Genomic DNA, 25154 nt, shown 5'->3' on the forward strand with positions numbered 1-25154 from the left:
GTTCTTAAAGCAAAAGAGAAGGAGACTTAATTATAAGTCAGTAACTCAGTAGGGAGCCCAAATAATGATTGCAAAGGATGTAAACTGTGCTGTGAGACACAGTGCCTGTTTGCACTGCAGCCTTGCTAAGACCCCAGGAGATCCTGAAAACAAAGAAGGAAAGGAGGGCACTAGAGGCCCTGTCAGCTCTTTTAGAAGGATTCCATCTTCTAACTGGTCTGTCAAGTCACTAGCTGGTGAGCTTACCTGTGGTATTGCAGAAGGTCCATCTAAGGTCCGTCTAGTTGCTTGTTCTAGGGCACGCAGGCAGGTGACCCTGAGGCACCTCATGTGTCGCGCTCTGCCAGCCTGCCTGCCTTTTTAAATTGGGCTTTTCGGTGGCTCATGTTGTGCAAAGAACTGGAATGTCTGGATCCAGGTACAAAATATCCTTAGGCAACCTCCTCCCAAACAAGTAACCTGCTTTTAGATACCAACTTGAGGAGGAAACAAAGTGTTTCCTACCTGGAAAAGAGGGCAGGAGGGCTTCTGCTTCCACAGCCTCATCCAGCGCTGATTGCTGGTTTTTGAAATGAGCTGGTGCTAGTGGCTTCCTGTGGGTAAGGAAGCTGTGGGACTGTGTTAAGCCATAAATATCAAGGCTGGGACTACACATAGCATTAGACTATAAGAGCGCTGCATACTGCTTTTACTACTTTCCTAAGCTACCTATTTCTTTTTTAGCCAAAAAGGTTAAAATGAGGTTATTAACAAAGATGAATATATGTTAATTGCATCCTTATGGTTTTACCCAAGAAGGTTTTTAAGTTTTAGAACAAGCACTAACAGCATGCTTGTTTGCTCTGAGAAGAGGAGTCGGGCATTTACACTGAGGAACTGTGCTTGGAGTTCGGCAGTAGGTAGGAGACTTTGCTCAAGATCTATCCAAATCCCAGCCTGTTAACCCTTGGACATACAAGTGCAAAATCATTGTTATTGTTAAATGCAGTAGATATGGTTTATTTTTGGTGGATTTCTTTAGTTCTTTTGGATGCTTCTTTAAGTTCTACTAACACTTTTTTTAATACTTTTTTTTCCTCTCTGTGACTTCAGCCATTGATGGATTTCTAAAAACCGATGAAAGACAAAGACTGGCAAAGGAGAGAAGAGAAGAAAGGGAGAAATACCTCGGTAAGATAGTAGGAGGTGTATGTATTATTTATGTATACTTGTTAACAGGCTTAAGTTACTTACATGACATTTTTTTGGTCCTGAATTCTAAACATTGTGGTTCAGTCTGTTCCTAGTCTTTATCCCTTATATTACTACTTTAAAATTAAATTACAAAAAAATAATCTGTGTTGTCTTTGATTTCCATTTTGACTTAAATATTCTATAGTTACAAGTTGACTTTCTTCTTTGATTTATGTACATTTGAATGTAGGTTTATGCGCAAGATATTGACCCTTAGGATTCTGATTTGTAAAAATACCAAATAAGCCTTGAATAATACTCAGGATAGTATGTAGGATGATTTGGTGAAATAGTCTCAATTTTAGTCTATTAAATTTTATCTGTATTAAGAGAGATCATGGAGTTGTTAAGTATGGCATAAAGAAGATAAGTTTTCCATAAGTTTAAAAATGGTTAATCTTTCAAGAGCATGAGAAAAAATTATTAATTAATTTCCTGAATAACATAAGTATTGTTTTCAGAGTTTTTAAAATAGTCAGTTGTTTTTAATCTACTAATACCTCCAGGGAAGTGTTGAGGAAATTGGAAAAAGAAATAAATATATATATATATAAGGGTGTGAGTGTGTACACAGTTAATTTCATACATATATATGAATGAAATTTAACTGTTTAACATTGTTATGGACTTCCTATATATACGTATGTATATATATATAAAAAAAGAAAAGTTGAACAATTAACTCCACTTTTCCTCATTGTAATAACAAGAAAGGCCGGTAGCACTGTTCCTTAAGGTTACCTGACAATACCTATTAGAAGGAGTTTGCCAGTGTTTTATGATTTTGTAAAACTTAAGCTAGGCATATTTTTTGAGGAAATGTCAACTAAAGCAGTATGGACACCTGTGAAAAGAATCATAGTAAAATACTGATTTCTTGCAATAAATAAACGAACTACTGACCATTTCTTGACAAAACCTGAGGCTTGAGACCAGTGACTTGACTGTTTTTTAGTACTGTTGACTTGGTGAGCAAGATTCCTTTTGGTAGTTCCTGTGAAAATCAGCTGGTGTTTAGTACTTAAATCTCCACAGAGGTTCTGTGTATATGGGGCATGCACCAGCCTGAGTTGTAGCTTACATCTTTTCTGGGTATACTCAGTCCATGCTATTTCTTCTGTCCTCTTTGTTACCCCTTCTTTGCTGGTTCCTGAGAAAGTGACATCATGATGAATAGATTGTAAAGGATTTAAAAGCGGAATAGGAGATGAGAAGGAAACTGAAAGCTGGAGAATCTGGGCTTGGTTGGCCCAGGGGATTTGGAAGGTGTTGGCTGCAGTTCTTGTCTTCAGACATCATATGTGCTTTCTGGAAGCATACTTTTTCAGGGTTAAAACCATTTCTAGAATGGGGAGTTCTGGGTTTTGGTCACAGTTTCTGTGGCAAATTTCTTTTAAAAGTTCAGAAAAAAGCAGTGAGTTCCCCAGAAGGACAGATCTTAATTCAGGCAGCAGGTACTTTGCAGCAATATGGAATAACCTTTTCACCAAAGCCAAAACTCATTAATCAGTGGTTTAGTATCCCTAAATTAAGGAACAAGAATTGTATGTACATCCATGATGACAGAATGGTTTGCTTCTCTGTCCAGAATCGGTCCCAGATTTCACCTGTTTACTCAGAAGGTAATCTTAGCACAGTCTCTGGACACCTCACTTTACTTTTGGTTTTTATCAACTCCAGCATGCTGTTTTCACCTGCTCTACCTGCTGTGGCTAGTAGTCGTTAACAATTAGCGACTGGTCACTTGTGTTCTGCTGTCTCTGAGGTAACTCTTTATCTGTTGACAAGTCTGATAACTTTATGTGTATGAGTCAAGGCTTGCCTGCAGCACTGACACCTCTCTCGTACTGCCCTGTCCTGAGGAGGAAGGAATAGTGAATTCTCATAAGGCAAAAGGGGAAGACAACATCAACTGCATTTTGAACAAAAATAATGTAGAAGGTGTTCTATAAAGCATGTTGGATGTGAGGAAGAAGTATTTTAGGAGGAAGAAGCGCAACTGTTGAAAAAGGATCTGGTGGTGGAGGGACTCTGGCTTTAACACGAGGGCTTGAGGGTGGAGTGGGGCTAAGAGGGATTGAAGGTCATGGCTGTCATTAAAGAGCCTGGGGATAGGAGCTGAGGGAAAAAGGCTGATCTGAGAAGAGGGAATTGAGATGACTGAGCAAGAGCCTGGGACTGATGGGAAGATACTGAGAGAGAGTTAGAAGGGTGAAAATTTGCTATACAAGGAAATAGGAACTGAAAAAGCAGACTGAGGCTGAATAGGTGAGCAGGATGAAGGACTAGCTCTTGCATAAACAGTGTTAATTGTGGCTTTCCCTAACTTTCAAGTTCTTAGCCCAGCAACTGTGAGAATATTCCTCCTTTGATAGCAGCTGTATGTGTGTGGTATGTGACATTATAGACTTGTGTATGTATAGGCATGCTTACTGAATTCTTATTTCCTGCCTTTTTATGCAATACGCTTGCATGAGAAGTGTATCCATGATTTGTCACATTAACTTCTGCTACTTGTTCTTCTTTGTAAACCTGAAGCAACAGTCCTATAGGTAATGTTGAAGTCTGAATTTCTGCAATAAGCTAATGTCTCAAGAAGAACATTGTGACTCCAGTTGGAATAAACAACTGGGCAAACCCTAAATAACAGAAGTAATTTTATTATTCATGTAAAGAGGCAGAAGTGGATAACGACGTAGCACCAAATTAAGAACAGAATGGTGTATTTTCAAAGCTTCATAGAAAATCTAGCGTATGTTCTTCTCATGTATGTATTCTGATGGCAGCCCCATAATGAGAAGCACAGTTTTAAAGAAATTCCAAGGGCTTTTGCTTCAACGTGTATAACTGATTCACTTTAAAACCTGCTGGGAACATTTGTTATGTCTGAAAAAAGAATTTGGCTTTAAGCTCTAGAGGGATTTGAAATGTAAACAGAAAAGAGTTGTTAACTATTCTGTACACTCTTTTTTACATAGGTAAGGGGCACAAACTGTCACCTTGTGTAGAAAGGGCTTCCCTATTTATTTATTGAGCTAATCACTTAGATTTACTAATTATTCCAGCACTCCTGTGCACTATATTTTTTTATCTTGGTGGAGTAAACTCCTGTGTTCTTGTATTTGTTGTTTTACTCTATTGTGCCATGTTATAAAATAATTTTAAAGCAGGAGAAAATTTGCATAAGGTGAAACACACCTTTTATTCTGCCTAAGCTGCTAGGGAACAGCAGATACTGGAGAAAGAGAGAAGAGCAAAACTTCAATATGAAAAGCAAATGGAGGAGCGGTGGAGAAGACTAGAGGAACAGAGGCAGAGAGAGGAGCAGAAGAGAGCAGCTGTTGAAGAAAAGCGGAGACAAAAGCTTAAGGAGGAGGAGGTAAGGTCCACTGGGAGATGTATGGCAGAGCAACTCTGTATGGTAGCATTAAACATAGCTGAATATTGACATGCACTAAATGTTGATTTCTTTTTTTGGCCCAGAGACATGTGGGCATTACTTTGGGAACTGCAACCACACATCACCACAGCTATAAAAACGCTACTACTATTTGTGCATCAAAAACATTTTCCAAAGCTTTTTTTTGTCTCTTGATTTTTGTCTGATCTCACAGAATAGTCTTCCACTTATGCTCACATATCTGAGACTTTGACTGTCAGATGATAAAGCACCAGCTTTCCAGAAGGTGGCTTTCAATGATGAGAGTTCCCATAAAATGGTGAGATTTTTCTCACTGTTTTGTTTATTGTCCATGAAACTGAACTAATGTTTATGAAAATGTTTGGATTTTCCTCAGTAACATAAAATCAGAAACTCTTACTTAAAGCAGTGAAGAATCTGGGCTGGTTTAAAATTCTAGCACAGAACAGAATTAATCACATATCTTTTGAAGCGTCTTGATACCCTTTCTCTCTTCTCCCTGCTGAGATCATTTAAGGTTCTTTTTTGTTCTAGTGAGTCCAGTTTCTGATGCACATCTCTGAATGCATTGTGTGTGTCTCTCCACATGACATTCTGGAGAAAACACTAACACTGCTGCTGCAACTGATAAAGAATTAATGATTTTTGGAAAAGAGGGCAGTGGTTTTTTTTAAAAAAAAAAAAAAGGGGCAAACCCAAGATATTTCCCTACTTCCTAGATAAAAAGGCTCTAGAAATGTGCAGTTATTAACCTTCCTTCTTTTATGCCCCCATCTTTTGATGAAAATATCTTTGTAAAAGAAGTAAAACACTTCTGCATGGGATCAGAATAACATACTGCTGTCCACTGAAGTTTTTTTGTTGGTTGATTTTTCACTTTAACCTGAAGAGAAGATTATATCCTGCCATTCCTCTTTCAGCTGTAACATACTGATTGTGGCTGCTGCATAATAGCTGAGAATTAATTTTAAAATATTTTGTCATGTGTTTTGTTTCAAATTTTGGTAAGAAAAATGGCAAAACCAGAAACAAAGCATAGGAGATCTCTCTTCCGCGGTAATGTCATTGACCTGACATGCTCCTTTCCTGGTATTTCCCGCTGTCATAACCTTTTGTAGCTAAGCAAAATTGATCCCTTTCATGGGGGATGTAGGGGAAAGCAGTAAGTACAAAAACTTCTAAAACCCTGTCCTCAAAATTTGTACTGCAAATGTAATAATACTGTAATGCAACTGCCTGCATTCCCTGCCTGTGTGGTTTGCTTGTGCTGGAGAAATCAGAGTAGGGTTGTTGGACATAGGAGAGGCTGTGCCAGGTCAGACCCAAGGATCTGTTCAGTGAGGACCCTGTTTCCTGTAATGGCCTCCTGCTGTTGCCCAGAGATGGATTAAGAAGAGAGTGAGCACACAGTGATGTTTCTCCCAAGCATCAGCAAGGCTGTTAGAGCTCCCCAACACCCTGTACGTATGATGGGAGACTTTTCTAGTGGCGACAGAAAAGCTTGCTGCCTCCATGTGTTTGGTCATAATATGAATACCACTCTTAGCTCTGCTCACTGAGGTGGTACTTCAAGCTTAAACTGGCCCAAATCTTTTAGAACCAAGACAGGCCCAGGCCTGCCTCCTTTCACTTTCCTTTTCTTCTCCCCATCAGGTTGAGGAACCTGAGGAAAGACTATTTGGGCAGGAGGACAGGAGAGGATGCTTGTTTGGGAATGGATTAGACCTGGTAGGAGGAAAAATCCAGGAGCCTCTGAAGGAGGGGAGGGTACATAGGGGAATAATCTGTAGAACAGGGGAGGATGAGGGAAGAAGGAAATTGGGAAAAGGAGATACCACCACCTCCTGGCTTCCCTTCATGATAACTTGCCATTCCCTTATTTCTCAAATTCCACTTGAATTCTACTAAAGAATTTGCCAAATCCCATTCCCACCCCAGCTCTTCTGATGAGCCCCTCAAACCCTGTATCTGTAGTACCAGTGGAGGTCTGAATAAGGATGGTGATGAAATTGCAGTGCCCAGGGAGCTGCAAGTTACTCACTGCTCATGAGTCATTCTGGACATTTGAGGCCTCTTTTACTGGAAAAGCTTTGAACCTGTATTTCCCACACCTGTGTTTGGGGTAGGGGGAGTACCCTGGCCAGTGAGCCAGTATACTGTAGCATGTCCTCAGTATTTCTCCTTTTAACACTGGTTTACATTGAGTGGGGACTGGAGCACCCATTTTACCTGCTCATCAGGTGTCTGAAGTACCAAATAGAAAGATTTTCTTCCTTGCTCTCTGCCTTATTGGTTGTTCTTTAGATCTTCCTTAAGTGTTTTTTCCTTGCTTTTTAACACAGCAGAAGGCAGTGCATATTTGTGATAGGAACAGGTTATGTAAGTCTCCCTAGAAAATACCGTTGTTGCATCTGTAAGAGTTTGAGACATGAATGGCTCTTAAACTGTGGGGATTATTGGCTTCCTGTATCGGAGCCTGCTCTGTTTGGCTGTTTGCATGCAAAGGACTTCTCAAAGAGGAGGTGGCTAAAGTTTGATTTATTTTGCTTACTTTTTCCCCCTCTAAAGTGCCAGATAAGAGATGATAGTTTTAAAGTCTGTGTTGATGGGAATGGAGATGTTTGGCAGAGTTCTCCTCTGGGGCAGCTGGGTCTTGTTGCAGAGCGCAGTAGAATTGTATCCAGTTCCTCATACAGAAACTGAATAAATGTGTCTGAAAATCATCCTGTCTGCATTGATTGCACCTTTCTTATCTGTAGAGGTCTTCAGTAGCACTGCCCTTATCCATATTACTTTTAAAGCTGCCTACTTCCTTTAGTAAAAGCAGTCCCTGAGCCTTAAGGAAAGAAGCGTGGTGGTGTTCAACAGAAGCTATTAAAGAGTTGCTTTTAACAGTAAGTAGCCAGTGGCTTTAGGACTGGGTAAAAGCCAAACTAGTCCTCGTTCCCTTAAAATGTTTTTTCCCTTTCCCTATCTTTAACTTCCATGTGACTTGGAAATACCTTGCAAATAAATGTCTAGCTGTACACAGGGTATTGGGAAGTCTCTGTAGAAGCTGTGTTCTTCTGTTCCTGTATTCTGTAGGACAATATGAGCATCACTTGTACAGGCCATGTCAAGGATATTAGTGCAAATAAGAGCAATAACATCTGTCTAGTCAAAGATACATTTTTGATAAAACCATCAGATTTTTTTTAAAAGGAAATTGTTAAAATTAGTAGTGATCATACCAATATACTAACTTCTAAATGAACTGGTGCTGCTAGACAGCATCAAATCTAATCCAGCACTCAGACTTGAAAAATTGATGTAACAACTGCTAAATGGAAAAGAATATCCTGCAGCATTTGAAAGATTGGTTTGGTGCACACGCAGTATTTGTTACATTTGTAAAAAGTATGCACTTAAACACAAGAGAGTGAAAAACTCTCAAGATGTTATATTGCTAATTACTTACTATATTATAATTCAAAGCTAATTACATTTTGAATTATATTGTATGGGAATAATAACTGCTTTCCAAACATATTTTGGCAATTCATATGCTGAGTGGAATTCAGTTGCATGAGTAATACAAAAATTTTGCTGCAAACTGTTTGAGATTGCTGTGGAAGCAGTCTTTCAATTTGCTGTGTGGTGGACATGAGAAGAGTTTAGTCCTTATTACAACACTGACCGTCCTCTGCTCCCCTCCCACCATTGCTTGCTGCTGCAGCTTTCCATGTACCTCAGTGCAGAGCCTTCATTTGTCCTATGTTGTTCTTTGATGCACACACCCTTAGTATGCACCTCTAATGGTAATTGCTTGAGAGTAGAAATTAATTCGATTCAGAAGGGTAGTTAAATTTTAAAATACTGTATTGCCTTTTAATGCTTTCTTTAAATAGAAAATAACAGAGCTCTTGTTGCTATGTAGAAGAGCCACTCAAAGGTAAAAAAGATGATAAAGGCAACTGATAATATCAGGAAACAGTAAGCTACTTACAGACAGTGATGATGAATATAAGAAGTAAAGAGGAGGAGGCTTTTTGGACTCTTCTAGATGTTTGTATTGTAGGTATAAGGTAGATTGTTTTAAATTGTTTGCATGAATCATTTTCAGTCATAATACTTGTAAAACAAATTTTTTTTTTCTTGTTTTCATGTCTGTGTCATGTTTTATATAGGGAAAAGGAAAGTACTTCAGTCAAATTATTTGTATTCTCATGTTGGTATAGTTTCTTTGGTTTTGGGGGTTTGTTTTTTGTTTCTAATTCAGACAGTGCAAACATCTGTTCTGTTGCTTAGTCTGAAGAAAACCTGGATGAATAACTGTGGATTTTGGAAAGTAACATGTATATTTTCGATACAAGCAGTAGATGTCTCTCTTCTTATGGTTTTACTCATTCTTAATTTAACCTGCATGCAAAGCTTGTACATTATAGTTTTTTGTGGAAGCTCACTTTATCTTTAGTGCAGAGATGATTTCCTCTACCTATGGCTGTTAGATTTCCCAAATGAGGATCACGTGGATAGTTTGCTATGTTTTTAAGAAGGTACTTCATCTGTAACGTAGACAGGAAGGGGTTTGCACATTGTTCGCTGATGAAGGAATGTTTTGTCTTGTTCAGTTTTCATCACAGACCAAATTATTATGAGTTGTTTATGCTATGCTTCCATGTGTCTCACTGTTTTCTTGGCTTTTTAGTTTTGTGCTAACTTAGAATGTTTTTTAAATAACTATCCTTTCTTTGTGAAAAATGGCCTTCATGTTGTTCTTTATCTAAGCTGTATCTGCAGGCTTTCATGAGGTTTAATAGTTATGTTCTGTAGTGCTTTAATGAAAAGCTCTTTGCAAATGAGAATGAATGATCCTCTCCACATCATGTAATTGAAGATTTCAACCTCAGATTGTAGGTAGCATGGGCTTTCAAATACGTATGAAAAATAATTTAATTTCTTTTATCTCTTTCATCATGCATTTTATTCTTAAAACAGTGCTTTCATAGTAGGTGGTATAAGTGTATTCTGTAGTTTGCAAACTACAGAATATTGCTGGTCCTTGCTTCAAGCCACATTAAAAAAACCACCAAACTTAAATCACCCAGATAATTGAAACTTGACTGCTTTCATCTTATCTTTTTTGATTAATGTATAACAACATTCATTAGATATGGAAAGAAAGAAAGATTCTGTAGAAGTGTATGCTTTAATGAGGAAGAAATGGGAAGGTGATTTTCCTTTGTAAAGAGTGTGGGTAGAAAGGTATATTGGGGCAAGATGTATAGTAGAAGAAGGTAATGAAAAGAAGCAGGCTGCAGAGAAGAACTGGTGATGAAATAGGAGGTGAGGTTTGGAAAAAGTACAGAAAAGGGACTGAAACAGAATTAATGTTGGGAGGTGGGAAGTTAAAAGCAAAAAGTGTGAATTTGAAATCAAAGCCACCACACACGCAGATTTTAAACATGAAAATTGCATCATCAAGTAGCAAGAGGAGAAAGACTGTATCAAACTAAATCAGAGGGGAATGACTTTGGATTCCAGAGATTGGAAGACTGTTTTCTTTTCATGCCCAAACGACAAACAAAAAGTGATAGGGTGTTCAAAACTGAGTTTTTTCTGTGCTGTTGTAGAGTAGGCTGTGCTTTGTGATACTTCCTGCAGTTTTCTTTGTAGGGAGAAAAAGGAGGAGGAGAGACAGAGCATTTGCATGCCTGCCTGGACACTGATGGTACTGACTAGAGGGAGGAAAATGAGGAGGAGGGAGGGTGGGGAAGCAGCTGCCTGCTTTCAGTGGTCTTTGCATGATGTCACCTGATAGACCATGAGCTAAAGACATAGAATGGAGATGAAATTTAAGTGAGAGCTCAAAACACATAACCAAAAGATAGTCTTCCTGGAGATGGCAGTAGGAATTGTAACAGCAGGGTGGGTCACCTGGCTGAAAGGTAACAGGGACTGGAGAGCTGAGAATGATAGAAAGGGTGTGCAAGAATTACCTTTTTTCACTCTCTGTATAGAGGGTAATATAATGGGATTCTTTATGGTACAAGTGATTTGTAATAAAATTCAGAGCTTAAAGACAAAAGGTAGTGGCTTCCTGTTGAAATTGATGCATAACTGTTAGCAAGGCTGGATGAGATGGAAAAAATGAGGCCAGAAATAAATTACTGGAAGTCATGGTAGTAGAAGAGATTCTTCAAAGATGTGGAAGAGACAAAAGTATATTGCCAGAAAATGATGAGAGGGCATCTGGCGTTGTAGAAAGCCAGTGACCACAGACAGAGCCCCAGGAAGGTAGCACAAAATTTACAGGTATGTGCATAAAAGTTCCAGGCATGGTAGTTACAGGAGGTGCCTGATATTAGGGTCTGATCTGCTGAAGGAGGTCCATCAGAGACAGCAGGCTCAACATCAGTGCAGAGACTGAAGGTGACACGCTTGAACAAAGACTGAAGTTTTGTGGTAAAGTATCTCAGGGAAGGGGAATAGGAAACCTAGACCGAAGTCATGAATCAGTGAAAGTAATCTGACCAGGAGATGCAGAAGTTTTTCACAGCTGATCTGAGCTACCAAAAGATACTGGAGACAGAGCAGGGGATTGGTAGAAATTGAATGGGATGTGATGTAATTGTAGAAACCTGCAAGATCAAGAGTTTGAAGTGAATAGAGTAGGAGTTTTATACTAGACTGGAAGAACATAGCAAAGTTAGTAAGTAATAGGACCAAAATTACTGATAAGATCAAAGGGCTAAAAACCATTGGGGCAGGAGTTGGGGGCAGCAAGAGTAGACTCATCTTTCACATGTAGGGCTTGGGCTGCTGAAATATGAGGGTGAAGAGGTTGCCAGATGTGAATGAGGTACTGGGAGGAGGAAAGGAAGAGGGGTGTAGGTGATGGAACGTGGGTGGGGAAGAACCAGGTTTTATGTGCTTGAAAGGAGGAGAAGAAAATGTGCAGAGATCATCGCCACAACAGTAAACCACCGAGAAACTAGTAGAGGGAGGAGGTGGGAACAAAACTGAGTGGAGGTCTTTGAATGAGAGTTAGAAGATGTTGGAGAGGGAATAAAGTGACCATACCTAGCTGTGAGTTAAAGGCAGCGCAGGATTTGGGGAGGGAAAGAAACCTCCTTCTTGTTCTTCACATCTGAAAATCCTAACACATCAAGCCATGGAGAAGAACACGGGGGTGGAGGGAAATAAAATAAATCTCAGAACAGCATGATCTGGGCATATGCTAAAAAAAATACACAGGGGAAAAAATAATCAGAAGCTCTTAAATGCCTAGACTGTAGTGGAAGAACATAGTGGAGGAAAGGGAGGGAGTTTTTGTAAAAATAAATAAATAAATCGGGCATCCTGCAAAGTAACCTACTTTGGGTTTGAAGTGATCATTTATCTGCGTGGCTAGGAGGAGCCACTGGCATTGCAGCAATTTAGCTGTGCTCAGAAAGGGATGGAAAAAAAATCCTGAGGTCTGCATAGACAAGAAGGAGTTAATGCTTGTCGAGCATTATTCTTATACAAATTAAGTCCAGAGCACAGCAGCAGCCTCACCAGCAGGAGCAGATGCTAAGCAGTGATGCAACCTGTGTTATTTACTTAGGCCTCTGTAGTGACCTCAGTGGCTTGCAGACAAAGGATACACATATCTGGAGGTAGGTAGCATGCTGATACCTTCTTTATTCAGTCCCTTTTCTTTTACTGCAGACAAGCTCCTGTAATCATCTTGCGTGGAGCAACAGGGGAACTGTGTATTTTTAGCATGGTTTCAGGAGGAGGAAAAGAAAAAAAAAAAAAGCTCCTGAGGAACTGATTCAGATTTGGTATCTGGTTTTCTACTAATATAACCAGGAACGTTTAGAAGCCATGATGCGTCGATCCCTTGAACGCAGCCAGCAGCTGGAACAGAAGCAGAAGCGATGGTCGTGGGGAGGAGCGCTGGCTGCAGGCTCAGGAGGGAGAGATGGTAAGTGAAACAGGCTGCCTGCATTGCAGATCTTCAAGTACAAAATGCATGAGGTTGTGGAGATAGTAAGGATGATGCATTTTGTAGTTAGGGTGGTACTGTAGGGGCTACTGCCTTGGGGCGTGAATAAATGCTTTGTAATTGCTTGCCAGGCTTTCTCTCTCTAATACCTTCTGGGGAGAAAGGTCACTCCTAACTTTAGGAATGCAGATAATTTTAATAGAGTAACCAAAATCTTGTTTGGAGGATGCTAAATGCTAAAATTAAAATTTATGCTCTCTTTCCCTTATCTTCTTCCCCCGCATTGTCTTCCCATGCACACAGCAAATTTAATATTCGCCAAAGGACTGAGTGCTGTCTAAGCCTTGCAAAAGATGATCTGTTTTTGTTTGGTACTTCTAAAAACCTGGTGGGAATTTCTAGATGACTATGCAGCATATGCAGTTTAAAATAGTTTGTTTTTTCCCTCCCACATACTTTTTGTTGCTGCTTTTTTTGATTTGGCTTCAGAACAAATTCTTTTTATTACATAATCAGTCATGTACTGCTTTTATATTTCAAAAAGATGCATGTTTTCTGTTTTAAGTCATATAATTTATTTAAATTTGTGAGGTTTGAATAAACTGATGTTATGGGAAAAATATCCATGTTTGGGTGATGATGAAATATGACCGTTACTCTCTTTTAAACAGTGTGCAAATATACTTAACTCTAAAAAGGCAAACTCTGTTTCACATCATAGTTTTTGTGGTATGCCGTCAAAAAAGCCAGGAAATTAAATATATATGATAATAAAAGAAGTCTTTTATACTTCGAGAAAGAAACCAGTTTGTCTCTGTGATGCAGTTTATGCTTAATTCCAGCTCCCCCAACTTATTCAGTAATTTCTTTCACCTTTTTTTGCTCTGATTTCTCTGCTGTGTAGGTGAATCAGAAAATACCCCACCCCCTGTTCTAGGTTTAGCTGCCAACACCCTTCCTCCAGACCCTGTGACCTCTACTGCTCCTGCTGATTCCTTCAATGGTATTTCAGAGAATCACAGTACCATCGTGTCTCGTTTATAACTGTTCTAATCACTGTAATCCATCCACTGATCTCGTCCTTCCTAACCACTGTTTTCTTATTATTTCAGTCTGGTACTCTACGGCATTACCCTTAGCGATGTGGACCAAATGTCTTTTTAATTTCCTTTTAATTTTGCCATGGTGGAACAGTGCATGCCTCGCATTTCAGCACAGTAGAGGCATTTCGTGGTTTTGTCACTAACTGTAGACTTCTGCTGCTCAGATTCTCATCTTTGTTAATTCTGCGGGTGCTCTGTGTGTGTTTGTAAATATAATTACGCATATATTTGACAGTTGTAATGGACATGCGCAGGTGCTGTTGAAAAAAATTTCAGTTGCACAGTAAGAGAAAATGTGTTATGGAGACCATGTTTCATTGAAACAGTCCTCTTTTTCCATCTCAGGGGCCTTTTTCTAAAATATTTTAAGAACAAGTAAATTTGGTATAAACAGTCATGCTATGTTTTGAGCCCCCCAAAGTGGATTTTGGCCAAGCTGGTGTCCGTAACCAACTCTAGTTGACTTTGTTTAGGCAATTGTGGTTTGGTTTTCTTTTATATTGTTCAGTTATCCTTTTTTTTTTTTTTTTTAAAAAAAATTATTATTCTCATAAAAGGACTGTAAAGTAGATGAGTCTTCCAGAATTAAGAATGGATTGCATATAGGATTTCTAATTTGGTTGCAAATGTACTTGGCATTTTGAAAACATAACACAAGTGCTTTTTAAGAACTAGGTTCCCTCTCTCCCCCCAGAGGAGCTGGGCTTGGATATTACTCCTGCAGAACGCACAGTAAATGTTTTTCTGACCACAGTCTCACTGAACTATTATTTCTGTGCAAACAGACTCAAATTTTTGTACTAATTGTTGCTCATGTACAAAGAGATTTGGATGTGCAACTGATGTTTTGCAGCATACCAGCATTATACCTGCTTTTTTAAAACAGCAAACAGAGAATTGTATGCCTTACTGTAGTAGATGAAGGCAAATCTTGCGGACTGCACTGAGGCAATGTTTTGATGGATGTAATAGGGAATGCAGTAACTTAGGGGCTGCAGAATTAGAGCCACACACAGGTCTCTAGTTGATAATGTTTTTGTTTTTGAAAGAAATAAAATTCAAATTTAAGGGACAAAGTATCTATGCTTTCAGCTTCTGAGCATCATGCAGTGATCATCATGTACTAGTACACTGTGGTAATACTTGAATAACATTTTTCTGTCATTCAGTTGAATAAATGGTAAGGTAGGAGATAGGTATTGTGCTCAAACAGACCTTGTCAAAGAGTATTTCAAAGGGAAAATGAAAGCACTTGGGGCAGTACCAAAAAGCTGCCTTTTTTTTAACGTTCTCAAGCACAAAAAGATGAAGCCAAATGTGTGGCGCCAGATCAGTCATTAAAACAGTGAGTTCTCATCATGCGAATGCACAAATGTTGGTTATTTCATGTTCGTATTAGAATAATACCTGAGGTCTACCCCAGCTCTTCTAGGCTGAAAGTAGAGGGGAGAGTGAATGGAGATGAGGAGTTCAGAGCTGTCATGTGTGCAGTTCATTTTCTTCAGGTAACTTTCTGCTTGTGCAGAATATTGAGTATCTTGTATCAGAATGGCTTCACTCGCTGAGACATGATACATAATTATTTGCCTGTGGCAGTATAAAAGATAGGCTGTTGTAAAACTGGAATGTTAAATTCACAAGCAGAGAAGTTGCATCCCAGAGCATATCTTATAAAATTATGGTCCTCCAGCAGTCAGAAGGAGCTTATCTCATTCCTTATTCAGTGCTGTGAGCAGTGGCTAGGGCCATGAGTGCAAATGTGAGGTTAATTTTGGGAGTTGATCAACACTGTGATGTGAATACAAATATCTTCAATGCGTCTCTCTGCAGCATGTGACAAACTTTCAGCTTCTACAATGAATCTGCCAAAGCAAATGGAATCGCCAATCAGTAAGCGCCTCTCCTCCTCCACAGCGGCAATAACACATTCCCCCGACAGAGGCAAGTGAATATGCTGGTCTCCTACCAGCATGAACTCTCCTTCTGCTTAAAGCACTTCTTGTCCATATGGCTCTAACTTGCTTGTGTCTATTATTCAGAAGAACTCAAACATTTGAGGGGTTGCAAGTTAATACAATAAAATAGTTCTGCAGCCTGTCCCAAGACTCTGCTGCTATATTGGAGATCCCAGTCCAGCAGCAAAAGCTGTGGGGTCTTTTTTACTCTTTCTTTTTCAATTTTTGATACTCCTGTAAACAGGGTTGTAAGTAAATGCCGAGAGTGCAATAATTTCCTATAACTGTACAGATTGTGATCTTCTAGTGAAATAATGAAAAACAAGCAAACCAAACATGGGGCTGGTCAACAGACATGGGATGTACCATGGGCAGAAGTACGTCTGATGAGCCTTTTGGAAGGCTTCAATCTAGTGACCAGAGTTGTAGAGCCCTTTAATTTGATTTGAAACTCTGATCCATGTGAGGCTCAACAAAAGATGATCATATTGAGGGATTAGTGGTTACTAAACCTACAGAGAGGACTGAAGGGTTTATCCCGCTGTGAACTCTTTGGATTTTTTTGTTTGGTTTGTGTGTCTTTTTTTCCTTCCCTCCCCCTTTTTTAAACTCTAATGAGGAAAAAAATATATTGACTGAAATAAGTGACAATGAAGGGTTGTTTCTAGAATGAAAAGAGAAGGTGAATTTACTTTCATTTCTGAATTGCTTAATGAAAACTCATTAATAGCCTAGAGATTATGATAGATGGCTATATATATATATATATGCGTGTGTAATAGGAACATCTATAAGTATGTGTGATATAGTTGACACTTATATTTATGGAGTAGGAAGGAATGCAGGCATATTGTGTAAATAAAACTTACATAATGCAGTGAGACTGCAAATTTTTAAATGCAGTCCCGGTATGGTTGGCACACTAGTAAATAGCTGTGCTGTTGTACCAAATGTTTCATCTTTCCTGCTGAGGAAGAAGGCAAACCTTTTTCATGCTGAGTCATGAAAGCAACCATTTTACAGAATGGAACATGCCTCTGTGTAAGAACAAAATGCAACATGGTCTTAACCTTACAATATTTATTGTACAGGTGGGAAAATAATTTAAAATTATGGAGAAACTATAAACCTTTTTTCAGAGGGAATGAAAATTATCTTTAAATATTTTAAATCTCAAACACTTCAGGTTTTTTTATTTAATCATTTCATCATTTTCTTTCAGTCATTTAAATGTAACATTGTTTTGTTTCTTTGCATGTTAAATTTTATTTTATTTGCTCCCATCCTTCAGCTCACCGCATGCATCTTAGTCCAATGGAAAACTTTATTGTTTCTCGACTGCTGACTCCCACACAGTCATCTTTAGCCAGAAGCAGAAGTACATTAATGCTTTCTGAGCAGTACAATAATCCAGGTAAAAATGTGAATTACTTTGAAACCAGTAAGGTATGTTTCTGTTGCATTTGAGTTGTTGCTGAGAGAAATGGAGTACTATGAACCAAATGACAATTTACATGATAGTACAAAATCAGCAATGAACTAAGTTGTTCATGATAGCGGTTTATTTAAAAGCTTGAAATAGCATATCATCTTGTCTGTGTTGTTCTGAACATCTTTTTAAAAAGAATATAGTTTAAAAAAAAATTTAAAAATTGAATTAACAAAATCACTAAAACCTAAGCCAATGGAAAACTGAATATATTCATTTAAGAAACAGTGTTTTAGACCAGTGTGTGACACCTCTCAAGAGGCTTTATTTGATATATTAATGTCCTCCTCTTTCATACCCAAATAGTATGTAGAACAAAAATCCCAGTGCACCATTTCAGCCTTAATTATTTTTACCAGGGTTCCAGTTCTGTGCTGTTAAATTACTTTTTGCCTTTAACTGTGTGACTGTATGTGTATTTTTATATATATGTGTATGTGTGTATATATGCATGTAAAGTGATACTTAAAGGAAAAAACAGAGACACTGATAAGAAGGTGTTAGTTCCAGAAATTATTGATCTTTAAGAAACTAAAAATTAGGGATGATAGTTACTGTTCCTATCTGCTAAATGGCAGTCTAATAAAGCCCTTACTTTGCAAACATCTATCAAACTAATGTTTCTAGTCTGGCTAATACTTAGGCAAGTGCCTGACTTTCAGAGTAGTTTCTGCTTATAAAGCTATACCTGGTCATAGTATTTGCTGAAACAAGGACAAAAGTTTTAACAGCTGTTTTTACTTTTATTAAAAACAAAAAACCCCCACTGCAAACCCCACACCCAAATGCCTGTCTGCAAAAGGAACCATTTTTTCAGGATAAAACTAGTTAGAGAGTAAAAGACTGATGATCTTCATGATGAGTATTTTTATACACCATAGTTGAAATATGCTCAGGTCCTGCATCTGTGCTTTTTGTACAAAGCTATTTAAAAATGAATTGCAAAGTAAGCCTGCTTTCCTTTGTGCATTATTACTTTGTTGCAGTGCATAGGGACATAGATACTGAATGACTCTAAAATTATTTCCCTTGTTTCTACATTAAAAGCAGCATCTGCTGGAAGCAGAAATGTTGTCATACAGTACTTGGCCCATGATAAAATTCCCAGTTTACTTACTGCTCAGGGATCAACTACTGCTAAGACTGAACAAAAGTCGTCTTGAAATTAGATCAGTATATTAAAATTTTGAGGTGAATTGCTGGGGCCACCTACAGATGTTGTTTTCCCTGTTGTATTTGATATTGAGGAAATCGGTAGGGACTTCCTTTGTCCTTTCCCCACTCGTTTTGTTTGTAAACTCCCAGTGTTACCTCCTTCTTCATTGCAGGATCTTTAAAGTATCACAGTGGCATGTCTGACAAGGATACAATTTGGCCTGCAAACTGCTTTTTCCTGAGCTGAAACAGGAGTGCTGGTTCTGGGAACAGCTCTGTGAATCAGTGTCCTCTTGTCACTTCCTCTCAAGGCAGTCAGGCACAGGTGGCAAACAGCATCAATAAGAGTGGCCTCTGAGAGTTGAGGGAGCTATCCCATTTGTCATGTACTTCCCTCTGTAGAAGTAGCTTTCTGAACAGGGAAGAGGGCTCTTCCTATTCAGGAGCTCAAACTGTGCCTCATGTCATGATGTTTGTGTCAAAATTACTCTGCTCCTGCATTTTCTGTAAGCTTAAAAAGGAGTAGTCTCAATTTAAGACTCTTTCTCTGTTAATGTCACTCTGAGTCAAGATATTCAGGCAAACAGTTGTTATGGGACACATACAGGGGTTTTTTTAGAGTTGAAGTAAAAATATTTAAGCAACATTTAAGTGTCTGAACATTGTTCTTAATATTCAGTGAACTTCTGCCAACTTGCTGGAAAGTAAGTCAGAGAATACACAGGTCCAGTTAAACGTAAAAGCATACAGGAAGGCTTCTTAAGAAGTCTTATAGGATTTCCCCCAATAAAAAAAATACTGGAAATGTGAATTCCTTGACATTTGAACATAATTACTGCTTTTCTAAAGTCAGTATCGTTCTTTACTTCAGTTGAGTAAGATTGAAAACACACTGTTGCATGGTTACAATTAGTGTCTGTCTTATTAATAAAGCATATACTCTGTTGATTGTTCTATACGTATGTGAAAGTTTCATCTTAGAAGGCAATGTGAGCAAAACCAGGAGTAAAATATCCCATTTAAAAAAACACCCTGTTTATATTGCAAATAAAGAAAAAATACCCAGAAAAAGTTGCCCTGTAAGCTGTAATGCATGTGTCGCACTAAGACTGATGTCTACCACAAATAACAATAACTGAAGTACCTACAGCAGCATTTAGTTTAGGTTTGGTTTTTTTTAGTTAAGTAATATTTTGAAAAGCAATTAAGATATTTAGGAGTCTTTGCCATGTTCAGGCTTTTAAAAAAAATTGCCCTACTCTTCTGTCACCTTTCCCGTTTTGCAGTATTTGTTCAAAAGTCACTCAACTAGAATTGTTTGATTATTCTTTTTATCATATTCAAAGGAAGCTGGACTTTCCAGAAGAAAAAAGAATCACAGTCATAGTCAGGTGATTCAAAAGGTGTATGAGTAAGAGAGTGATATTTTAGAGATAATTTAAAAAAGAAAAGTCCTATAAAATGTTACTTGAGGCATTTTTGGTCAATATAGGACCATGTTGAATGTGTTATGTGATCTTTCGAAAAAACCTTAAAAACTACCTTTGAACAACATATAAAAGTATGCTGTTTTCTCCTCTCCTTTACTTCCTCTCTGTGCTCCCCTTTGCTCTTGCTATTGTACTATAACTCTTTAGTATTCCATATCTGTCCTCGTGTAGCACCAGCTAGTCCTCTTAAATCTCCTTACAAGCCTTCCCCCACCCGAAGCACTGACAGAAAGAAGGCAACTTCACCTTCCACTTCTGATGCCATGAAAGGGGCGGCTGCAGCTGAAGGTACTCAGGTGGGTTTGCAATGGTTTTTGATTTGTCTTCTGGGTAAACTGTTGCGGCTTCTGATTGTTGTCTTTCCCTTTACATTCATAAAAATAAACTGCTACCCCTGTTATAAGCAGTAAGTAAGTAAGCCTTGCATGCATTTGTTGCTTTTGTGCTCCCGTTTAGCAGCATTTTAATATCTTCCTCCTCCTGGGAATCAATGTTGAGTGCTGGTATTTGGAACAGCAACACCTTTATTTTCAGGGAACTGAGATTTCTGGCACTGAAGTGTATGTTTCTGGACTTGCCTACAGCTTCTGGGAAGTGGGATGACAAATAGGATCTCTCTGCTGAGTATGACTATCCAGTCTTACTGGTTAATTAGCAAGCTTCACATACTTTGGAAACTTGCCAAGTGTGTTGACAGTGCCTCTGTTTTATAGCAATTGCTTAACCCTTTCTGTGGACATTTTTTATGTTGTTTGCTTAAAAGATGCATTATTGATCCACTGTAGTTTCCAGAAAAGCAAACAAGTCATTCACCTTAATGAGTCTACACAATGTAAGGCGTGTTTACAAAAGAATCTATGCTAGGGCTGTAAAATTCACATAAGGTCCTGTGTCTTGTAATAGTTAATAGTAGGGTGATTCATGCCATCTAAATTAGATTCAAGTGAGAGGACCAAAGCTGGGAGCTAAAGATTTGTGTAGTATCTGTCTTAGGTGTGATTCACAGTGTTACATCCAGCAACATTTCTGTGAGATGCCTGGTTGCACTACTGATTGTGTCTAAAAGGTGTGTCAGGAACATATAGATGATTTTGAAAACTCCGCCCAGTGCTGCTACCCCTCCCAAGAACTCTTGCAGATGCTCTGATGTGGTGTTACTTATCTGCAACTTGTATACTATGTCCATGCAAGACATGGGGGTCATGGGGATATTATGGCTATGTAAAATAAAAAACTGTTGCACTTCAGCTATGAGCTGGTGTTTAAAGAACTTTCATCTTATGTGTGTGTTACACAAATCTGTCTATATGACATCTTATTAATAAAACAATCAAATATATTTTTGATGTATTGGTCCTAATTATGGAAACTAAAATGAATTGTGCTTCTAGACTGAGAAGATAAAGAAGGAGAAGCGACCCGCAACACCTGGTTCATCATCGGGTATGGGATCTCCTCTAAGAAGGTCTGATTCTCCTGCTGCTATGTCCAGAAGATCTGCATCACCTGCAACACCTAAGTACGCCTTTCTTGTTAGTGGTCTAATATGCTGTGAGCTTCTTGTTACCTATAAAGGAGACATAGATTCTTGAGGAACTTCCTTTGAAGTGTTCTATAAAATCTGGTTAATTTTAGTTATACTTGCACACATATGCAGATGGAGAGAGAGGAGGAGGAGAGAGAGGTGTAGATGAACAGATATAATATACATAGCATTGCAGTACTGCTCACTAGACACACTTCTCTGCCTTTTCTCAGTCTTCTGAAATTATCACAGTGCATTTCATAATTCATGTGAAATTTTATTTAACATTTATTTTTAAACATGCTTTTGTTTTATTTGGTTGTGAAGAAACTCTGCCTAATGTGAAGAAATGCACAGGACATGAATACTAAACTAGAAATTCCAGCATTTAAAATATGCACTTCCTATTACTGGCATGACCATCTGGTTCCACAAATATACTTAACTGTGCGTCATCTAAACCTTTGGTTTTAATCTTTGCTTATTTGCAGACCTCTGTGGGTTTGTTGCTTTTTGTTTGTTTTGTTTTTTTTCATGCAGAGTTGTGGACCTATAGCATATCTGGGTTTACTAGCAACTGAGGCGCTTTTCTTAGTTGTCTCTTGCAGACACTCAAAACCATAGTCCCTGTACCACAGCTCTCAACTCACAAGTCTAACCAAATGTATCTTCGGCTTTCTTAGAACAGGCTATTAAGTCTAGCTCAAATGCAGAAGTATGCTAAAGCAGTCATGGTCTACAGTAGTTGTCTGATTTCCCCATCCCACCCCCCCCAGACCCTGTTCATGGGTCCTGCTTCTGTCTTTAAAATTATCTCCTTTTGTCTGATTTTATTTATTTAATCTGAAGTTGGCCATATTCTGAAGCGGTCTTGATGATCCCCTTTCTGACAAATTTCTTCCACTTCAAAAACTAGCTGGTGTTCTTTTTCTGTTTCAGCTCTGAGTGCAGAGCCCTTTAACGGATCATGATTTTGTGTGTGAATCTGGTGTTAGACAAAATACAGGAAGCCATCCGACTCTAGGCATTCTTTCTGTTTTAGATATCCCCTTGCATGCAACTGGGAACTTGCAATTCTGGTTCATATTATAGGGCTAAAAATTCTCAAACTTTCAATACTATATATATAATGTCACTAAATTCTGAACTACATAAATCTTGTGAAGAGTCGGATTATATGAAATGTTAATGACAATCAGCTTTTTTCATTACAGTTTTGAGCAGCTCATTGTCTAGTGGCACTCCAAAATGTATAGAGGAAAGTTTGACCTATAAAAATATCTGTAAGTACTGATATTCCCTGTTCACAGAATCACAGAATCAACTAGGTTGGAAAGGACCTTGAAGATCATCTAGTCCAACCATTAACCTAACACTGCCAGTTCCCATCTACACCATATCCCTCAGCGCTATGTCGACCCTACTCTTAAACACCTCCAGGGATGGGGACTCCACCACCTCCCTGGGCAATCCATTCCACTGCCTAATAACTTCCTGACATCTAGTCTAAACCTTCCCTGGCGCAACTTGAGGCCATTCCCTCTTGTCCTATCGCTTGTTACTTGGTTAAAGAGACTCATCCCCAGCTCTCTGCAACCTCCTTTCAGGTAGTTGTAGAGGGCGATGAGGTCTCCCCTCAGCCTCCTCTTCTCCAGACTAAACAACCCCAGTTCCCTCAGCTGCTCCTCGTACGACATGTGCTCCAGACCCTTCACCAGCTTCATTGCCCTTCTTTGGACACGCTCGAGTAATTCAATGTCCTTTTTGTAGTGAGGGGCCCAAAACTGAACACAGTCATCGAGGTGCGGCCTCACCAGTGCCGAGTACAGGGGTAAGATCACTTCCCTGTCCCTGCTGGCCACGCTATTTCTGATACAGGCCAGGATGCCATTGGCCTTCTTGGCCACCTGGGTACACTGCTGGCTCCTGTTCAGCCGGCTGTCAATCAACACCCCCAGGTCCCTCTCTGACTGGCAGCTCTCCAGCCACTCCTCCCCAAGCCTGTAGCGCTGCTGGGGGTTGTTGTGACCCAAGTGCAGCACCCGGCATTTGGCCTTATTGAACCTCCTACAGTTGGCCTTAGCCCATCGCTCCAGCCTGTCCAGATCTCTCTGCAGAGCCTCCCTACCCTCGAGCAGATCAACATTCCCACCCAGCTTGGTGTCGTCTGCAAACTTATTGAGGGTGCACTCGATCCCCTCGTCTAGATCATCTATAAAGATGTTAAACAGGAGTGGCCCCAAAACCGAGCCCTGGGGGACACCACTCGTGACCGGCCTCCAACTGGATTTAACTCCATACACCACCACTCTTTGGGCCCGGCCATCCAGCCAGTTTTTTACCCAGCAAAGCGTGCGATCATCTAAGCCTCGAGCAGCCAGTTTTGCCAGGAGAATGCTGTGGGAAACGGTGTCAAAGGCCTTGCTAAAGTCAAGGTAAACTACATCCACAGCCTTTCCCTCATCCAATAAGCAGGTCACCCTGTCGTAGAAGGAGATCAGGTTTGTCAAGCAGGACCTGCCTTTCATAAACCCATGCTGACTGGGCCTGATCCCCTGGTTGTCCTGCATGTGTTGTAAGATGGTACTCTGGATGAGCTGCTCCATCAGCTTCCTGGGTACCGAAGTCAAGCTGACAGGCCTGTAATTTCCTGGATCATCCTTCCGACCCTTCTTATAGATGGGCGTCACACTGGCCAATTTCCAATCTGTCGGGACCTTCCCGGTCAGCCAGGACTGCTGGTAAATGATGGAAAGCGGCTTGGCGAGCACCCCAGCCAGCTCCTTCAGCACCCTCGGGTGTATCCCATCCAGTCCCATAGACTTGTGTGTGTCTATGTGATGTAGCAGGTCACTGACTCTCTCCTGGATTGCAGAGGGGGGTCGTTCTCCCAGTCTCTATCATCTGGCTGAGGGGGCTGAATTCCCTCAATACAACTAGTCTTGTTATTAAAGACTGAGGCAAAGAAGGCATTAAGGACCTCAGCCTTCCCCTCATCACTTGTTACCAAGTTTCCTTCAGCATCTAGCAGGGGATGGAGACTCTCCCTGGTCTTTCTTTTGCTATTGACATGCTTATAGAAACATTTCTTGTTATCTTTGATTGCTGAAGCCAGAGTAATTTCCAGCTGGGCTTTAGACCTCCGGATTTCTGCCCTGCATAGCCTCACAGCATCTTTGTAATCACTGTGAGTGGCTAGCCCCTTCCTCCAAAGGCTGTAAACTCTCCTTTTCTCCTTGTGTTGCAGCCAAAGCTCCGTGTTCAGCCAGGGTGGTCTTCTCTGCCACCTGCTCCTCTTAGAGCACCTGGGGACTGCCTGCTCCTGAGCCATGAACACTTCCTTTTTAAAGAGTGCCCAGCCCTCCTGGACCCCTATACCCTTCAGGACCATCTCCCAAGGGATCCTGTCAAGCAGGTGCCCAAACAAGACAAAGTCAGCCCTTTGGAAGTCCAGGATGTCAGTCCTGCTTAGCCCTTTCCTGGCCTCTCTAAGAATAGAGAACTCTATTATTTCATGATCGCTGTGCCCTAGTCGTCCTCCAACCACCACATCATCCACCAGTCCTTCTCTGTTCACAAGGAGGAGATCTAGCAGGGCACCTTCTCTGGTTGGTTCTCTCACCAGCTGTGTTAGGAAGTTGTCCCCCACACATTCCAGGAATCTTCGGGACTGGTCCCGCTCTGCTGTGTTGTATTTCCAGCAGATGTCTGGGAAGTTGAAGTCCCCCACAAGAACAAGGGCAAGCGATCATGAGATTTCACCCAAGTGCCTATAGAATATTTCATCCACCTCTCTGTCCTGGGTGGGTGG

At 39.8% G+C, this 25154-nt stretch overlaps 1 protein-coding gene across 7 annotated transcripts in view; it reads left to right on the plus strand.

Moving 5' to 3' along the window:
- MAP7D2 (MAP7 domain containing 2) overlaps positions 1-25154 on the plus strand; it is a 92969-nt gene that overhangs the window by 52037 nt on the left and 15778 nt on the right. Inside the window, exons 2-10 of one of the 7 annotated variants that reach the window (XM_074814683.1) lie at positions 1093-1170; positions 2822-2855; positions 4449-4612; positions 12491-12605; positions 13531-13629; positions 15560-15670; positions 16976-17098; positions 19966-20114; positions 21210-21337. In XM_074814683.1, coding sequence (XP_074670784.1) covers positions 1117-1170; positions 2822-2855; positions 4449-4612; positions 12491-12605; positions 13531-13629; positions 15560-15670; positions 16976-17098; positions 19966-20114; positions 21210-21337 — 977 coding nt within the window. In that variant the 5' untranslated portion in view covers positions 1093-1116. Of the gene's footprint in view, positions 1-1092; positions 1171-2821; positions 2856-4448; positions 4613-12081; positions 12295-12490; positions 12606-13530; positions 13630-15559; positions 15671-16975; positions 17099-19965; positions 20115-21209; positions 21338-25154 lie in introns of those variants that run through there. The other 6 variants (XM_074814682.1, XM_074814685.1, XM_074814684.1 and 3 more) reach the window with 6 other exon arrangements.

This window comes from Strix aluco, chromosome 2, assembly GCF_031877795.1.
Source record: "Strix aluco isolate bStrAlu1 chromosome 2, bStrAlu1.hap1, whole genome shotgun sequence".
In the NCBI taxonomy this organism is placed as follows: Eukaryota; Metazoa; Chordata; class Aves; order Strigiformes; family Strigidae; genus Strix; species Strix aluco.